Source organism: Etheostoma spectabile, chromosome 2, assembly GCF_008692095.1.
Source record: "Etheostoma spectabile isolate EspeVRDwgs_2016 chromosome 2, UIUC_Espe_1.0, whole genome shotgun sequence".
Lineage (NCBI taxonomy): Eukaryota > Metazoa > Chordata > Actinopteri > Perciformes > Percidae > Etheostoma > Etheostoma spectabile.
Genome location: NC_045734.1, coordinates 5,698,685 through 5,704,368, shown reverse-complemented (window position 1 = coordinate 5,704,368; position 5,684 = coordinate 5,698,685). Strand labels below are relative to the sequence as shown.

Below are 5,684 nucleotides of genomic sequence, written 5' to 3'. Positions count from 1 at the left end.
CATACAGTGTGTAGCAAAGAACTGGGACACAGCAAAGCACTTCCTGGCCTATAGCTGAAGACCTCTGTGCCCATGCAGGTGAATACTTGTAACACCAGTAGCTTTATTGTTCTGTACGTTGTAAATCTGTAAATTAAAATGTCCCTTCAAGGATTTAGTATTGCCTTTCCATAAAGTTGGAAGATTTTGCAAACAGGCAAACCCAAAGCAGCAGTGGCTGAAATATTCTCTCAGGCCTCATGTTGGAACATAAGTTTCCCATGATGCAATTTAACAGCAACTTTCATTAGGCCCCTCCCTGCCTTGTGAACGTCCAGCATGACATTAGGGTTGTTTTCCAAGACTTGACCAAACTCCTCCAGAGCCACAGAAGCCTTTATACAGCTTGTTTTCACAAACTCAGTATGTCAACCACATGCATTATAATTAAATATGGACATTTTGAAAAGAGAACCCTAAGCCGCTGTCAGCTGTCTGCAGTTCTTTAGATAAGTGTTACTGGCACCGGCTAGTTGATTGCATTCTGCTGTTATTCCAAGAATAATTGCCCCTGAATTTGCAGAGGCCCTGGAGGTAATGCCACCCCAACAACATCCACTCCTAAGTCAAGTGCCTTTGAGCAATGCAAGGCTTTATATCAATAGACAATAGACCTTTGAGACAACCTTGAATCAGTAAAACAGGACGGCTGTATTGCATTTTTGGCCTCAGGATGTGCTCATTCATTGGACACATGGGCATAATTATTTTCTTGATAAATCTCATTTATTGTTGCGGATCTGAAGCTGATTTACTCGTTTTACATGTCTTAATTGGTATTACTCTCGCGCCACCTTTCCAGATTAAACTGGCCTTCCACAGACCGAGCTGAAGCTCCACTGATTCGCATTAAGGCACCATGAATCCCTGTCCAACACCCGGCTCAGAGCCAGCTTCATGAGTTAAGTGAAAGGTGCGCGAGTTATGCTCTTCTAATCAAATTAGCTACATTGTAAACAATAAGCACTTGACGCCGGATGACAACTGTACTAACTTGGCAGGACCCCGCGGCGGGAGGCTGGGAACTCTCCCCGCCCCGGTGGGCTGATATTCGGGGAGAGTGAGCAGTGTGCCGGCGGGGCTTGGACTGTAAATGCTATTTTGAAAAGTGACCTCCCCCTCTCTCTGTGGACACACACACACACACACACACACACACACACACACATACACACACACCCACCCCCCCCCCACCTGCTCGGAACCATGTCAGAAGATGACGGATACAGTTGTCGCGGAGGGACAAGTCAAGTTCAGAGATGGAAAAAAGGTGGTTTTCTCCAATATTCCTTCTACATTTAAACTGTAAAATGTATTTTTATCCTTCAAGGTCAACTACAGGAATATGCTTTGTCATTTTCTTTCTTTACAAACTTCTCCACAGTGGAAGACTCGGCGCGTCCTTCTTCGGAAGCCCTCGCCGGTAGCAGGTAGGTGGCAACCCGCTTTAATTTTTACAATCCTTATACTATTCCCATTGAAAAAATGTGCATATTTATACAGCGACAAAACATTCAGCTAAAACATTCTCATCATTTAGCACTAATATTTGCTTTTCTGCAGTTGTCTGCTTTTCTCACAACTTATGATTTGGCCGTGCGCCTCAGGAGCGCATAGCGCAACCTGTCAACGTAAACACGTGGCGACATCACGCTATACAACCGCTGAAATGAGCGATCGAGTTTATTTAATTGACTAAATTCTTTTAAAGAGTGCAGACAAATAAGTGGTGTATGTCCGCTTGCAAATTAGGAGTCTGGATATTAAATGAAATCTTAAGGGGTTTTAGTGCCAGTTGCCACAGTGTAAAGGGCTCTCTCTTCAAGCTTGGCAGAAAATAAAGACGCATGTTTCAAAACAGACCCGAGTTTCACTTGAGACGCTTTGAGGACAGCTACACTGTACCCTCAGGTGTGGTGTTTGTGTGTGTTGTGTGTGTGTGTGTGGGTGTGTGTGTTGTGTGTGTGTGTGTGTGTGTGTGTGTGTGTTGTGTGTGTGTTGTGTGTGTTTTTTGGGGGTGTGTGTGTGTGTGTGTGTGGTGGTGTGTGTGTGTGGTGTGTGGTGGTGTTTGTGTGTGTGTGGGTGTGTGTGTGTGGTGTGTGTGTGTGTTGTGTGTGGGTGTGTGTGGTGTGTGTGTGTGTGTGTGTGTGGCGCGGCGCGCGCGCGCGTGCGGTCGGTCTAGGTAGCGCTACATTGGTTTGGACCAAAAATTGTGAAAACAGTATACTTATGGGGACCTGGTTTTAGGAGTAGGGTTAGAGTTAGGTTAAGGTTAGGGTGAGGGTTAGGCATTTAGGTTTGATGGTTAGGGTAAGTGGCTAGGGAATGCATTATGTCAATGACTGGTCCCCACAAAGATAGGCAGGCGTGCGTGCGTGCGTGTGTGTGTGTGATCAGCTGTGCCAATGGATCAGTTCATTGTTTTAGGGTTTGTTGTGACAGCTGTGCCATAAACACAGACCAGACACGCTGCGGACATTATAAAAATGTGACTCTGATATTAAGCACAGAATTGACTTTTAAGCCTGTCTGTCTTCAAAGCCCCTCGCTCTGTGTGTCTCCGCATTAGACTGTCTGTCTCTGCTGGTATATAAGGAGAAGAAGAAAGGGAAGGAGAAGGGCCGCAGCCAGAAGGAGAGGCTCAATGTAACTCTGGAGGTATGTTCAGCTGCTTCTGATCTCGGTGCAGGTGAAACACACCGGTGGCAGCTTGATTACAGCCCCTTAGTGTCGTTACATCACATACCTCACGGTTTCTACTGCTATCACATGTACAAGGGGAAAGACCAAATAATGTGAATGCCACATGGATGGATAAGGACTTGAGATCAAACCAAAGCAGCATTAAACAAAGAGGGACACTTCTTAAGCTGACAAATCCACCTGGCTTCAATCAGGAGAGACCCAGCTCTTTTGATTGAGGCTGATACAACTATTTCCCTTGAGATAATAAAAATAATACAGCATTAAAGAGAGTATTAGTGATACAATCTAAACTCTCAGTGTAATCTACTCTTTTTTTTTTGTTTTTATTAATTTTTTTTTTTTTTTCTCTTTCTCCCCCACCCCAGGGGATCTGTGGCGTGGAGCCAGGGCCAGGATATGACGGGGTCTCCTACACCTTCTCCATCCTCTGTCTGGCACACACGCTGGTCCTGGGCTTCAACAGCCGAGACGCCCTGCTGGCCTGGGATGCCCGCGTCCGCTACAGCCTGGGAGAGGGTCAGTGGTTGGACCTTGTGCACATATGTGGATGTGATATGTGAATGATTAATGTACCGAAGAGGAAAGTTAGTTTACTGAGCTGCCGTTGGATTCCACGCATCAAGAAATTCAGCTAGTTTTACATCCGGTTAGTTTTTTGTTTGTTTTAAGTAGCAGAAGAAGCAAGGATCTCAGAGTTTCTTAAAAAGCTGAAGAGGCAGTTGTTTTTGTGGATTAGCAGTACTTGCTACCATCTTTAGAGGGAGTTTTTGTTTCAAGAAGTGACTTATTCAGCACCAGTATCTAAAATATTACTTAAGTGGCATCAGATGCTCCATGACCCTCCCTGAACATGTTTTTAAAAGAATAAAGCCTGAATGTGGTTGATACACAGTAAGAATATCCTAAATCCTTTGTGATTTGGTTGACCACAAGGTATGTACATGCAACTGTCAGTATATATTAGGCAAAAAAAAATCTGAACTAGAGGTCCCTTGCTCGAGGGATCAAAGAGATGACAGGTGGAATTACACAGACAGATACAATCTGTCCTTCATCACTGTGGTCATTTTCTATCTGCAAAGTCTGCTATCTCAACTTCACAACTTTCTTTTCAGTGAAAAATGGTTAGCTGAGGATAAAGGAGAATGACAAAGGACACTGAATACCCTTTACTTATATATGCGTAAACTGTGCTAGATAGAGGTGCAACAACTTCTGAGATTTACGTATTATTCTAAGTGTAATGTGGTCAGAAGCAACATTTTTTTTTACACCTGAAGGGTCATTTTTATTGTTGCCCCTCCTCTAGTTATTCTTTAGAAGCATCATCTGCACAATGACATGTTTGTAAGAAGAGTAAAAAACATCCACCTTTTTTTTTTTTTTAGTGCTTATCACCCCGCTAATTTTGGGCCACCCGTTCATTTGATCTCATCCACCTGCTCTCTTAACACAGGCCCAGCCAAGCCGGCTCAAAGAAGTATTAAACCAGAAGCATTTCATCGATTGATAAAAACTCTGGCTTGCGGTTATAATTTTACAGTAGTCAATCAAAGAATTTAACTTGGACCTCTCAGAAATTACTTTTTACTTCTGCCCAAACTTTCTTTTTAAAATTTGTCTTAAGAAATATCCTCGCTGTTATCATGACTTGTAATAACATACTGCATATCAAATAAATTCAGCCTGATTTCTAACTGTACTCTCCAGCCAGGCTGTGTTAAATAAGACATTTTGTGCAGTACTGTCAGTATTTATTAACATTTTCCGAGCAAGTAATCTTTTTTTTCTTCCTCTTTCCAAAATATCACCTGTAGGATATTTTCAAGGCTCCATCCAACCCCATAATCATTATCCACAAGCATTCTGTTCTTCCGTCACTATGTGAATGTCACACATTTTGTCTCTTTGAAACCCACAAACTGCGGTTTTCCTGATGCATGGCGGAGATAATTTTCCAACTTAATAAAAGCAACTCTGTTCTTTCCTGTCTTCTGACTGTTAAAATAAAATCCACAGCACATTAAATATTTTACAATGCAAAACCCACTGCTAAGAATCACAATTTAATTATTTCAACAGCATTTGTAGCTGTGCTTTCTATGGCTGAGATTAGTTCTAAACATATGCAAAATGATCTTTGTATACTCCTTTTAGATTACCACAGCTCTCTTTACCCAACAAAAGTCGTTCTCATGCCTGCAGTTTGTCCCCAATCCTGCTGGCCAAATATTAAAACCATTTCACCCCAAACTTACCCTTCTTGCAAATTGTGAATACTTTGCATTGCTGTTAACATTTTCTAAAGCATCCCGGTTCTCTACCTTCAGGGCAGCCTTTGGTTTCACATAATTTCATTATGCTAGAAAAACACCTGCTTGAGATTAGTAAACCAACACACCAGCACGATGATGCCCTCAGCTACATCTTTGAATGTTTAGCTCCCTGCAAGCCAGACTGCACCCAGAGGTGCTCCGGCAGAGAGCCCTTCAGCCTGTTTCGCAGTCTGTTGAAGGTGAAGAGAAGTGAACTACATTATAAACCGTTTTTCAAGTGCTTTCTAAATATTTTTATTTATTTATTTTGTACTAATTCATGTTTTTCCTGTAACTATAACTTAAAAAGACACACTATATATGTTGTACTGTATGGGCACATACTGTATATAGATATAGTGTATGTGCATACTATATGTGACACTATACAGTATGTGTTGGGAACGACACACCTTGACACTGAGAAAGTGCCGTCTGTACAATGTGAGCAATGACAAATTGCAGCCAGCTGAGCTTAAAACTGTGTAATCATCCTTACCACAGCCATTGCTACACTGTCCATGAGTGTCCATGTGCTTGTGTGTGTGAGATATGCCCTGTTATTTTGTTTTTATGTTCACCCTAATTGTGTGTGGGTGTGTGTGTGTGGGTGTGTGTGTGTGT

The 5,684-nt window shown here is 42.4% G+C and overlaps 1 protein-coding gene across 4 annotated transcripts in view; it reads left to right on the top strand.

Annotated features, from left to right (window-relative positions):
- Window positions 1–769: 769 nt before the first annotated feature.
- The window catches only part of dok7b (docking protein 7b), a 24,642-nt gene continuing 19,727 nt past the window's right edge, over window positions 770–5,684 (top strand). For all 4 annotated transcript variants that reach the window (XM_032527382.1, XM_032527399.1, XM_032527390.1 and 1 more), the window contains exons 1-4: window positions 770–1,309; window positions 1,424–1,469; window positions 2,609–2,697; window positions 3,111–3,261. In XM_032527382.1, coding sequence (XP_032383273.1) covers window positions 1,256–1,309; window positions 1,424–1,469; window positions 2,609–2,697; window positions 3,111–3,261 — 340 coding nt within the window. In that variant the 5' untranslated portion in view covers window positions 770–1,255. The remainder of the gene's footprint in view (window positions 1,310–1,423; window positions 1,470–2,608; window positions 2,698–3,110; window positions 3,262–5,684) is intronic.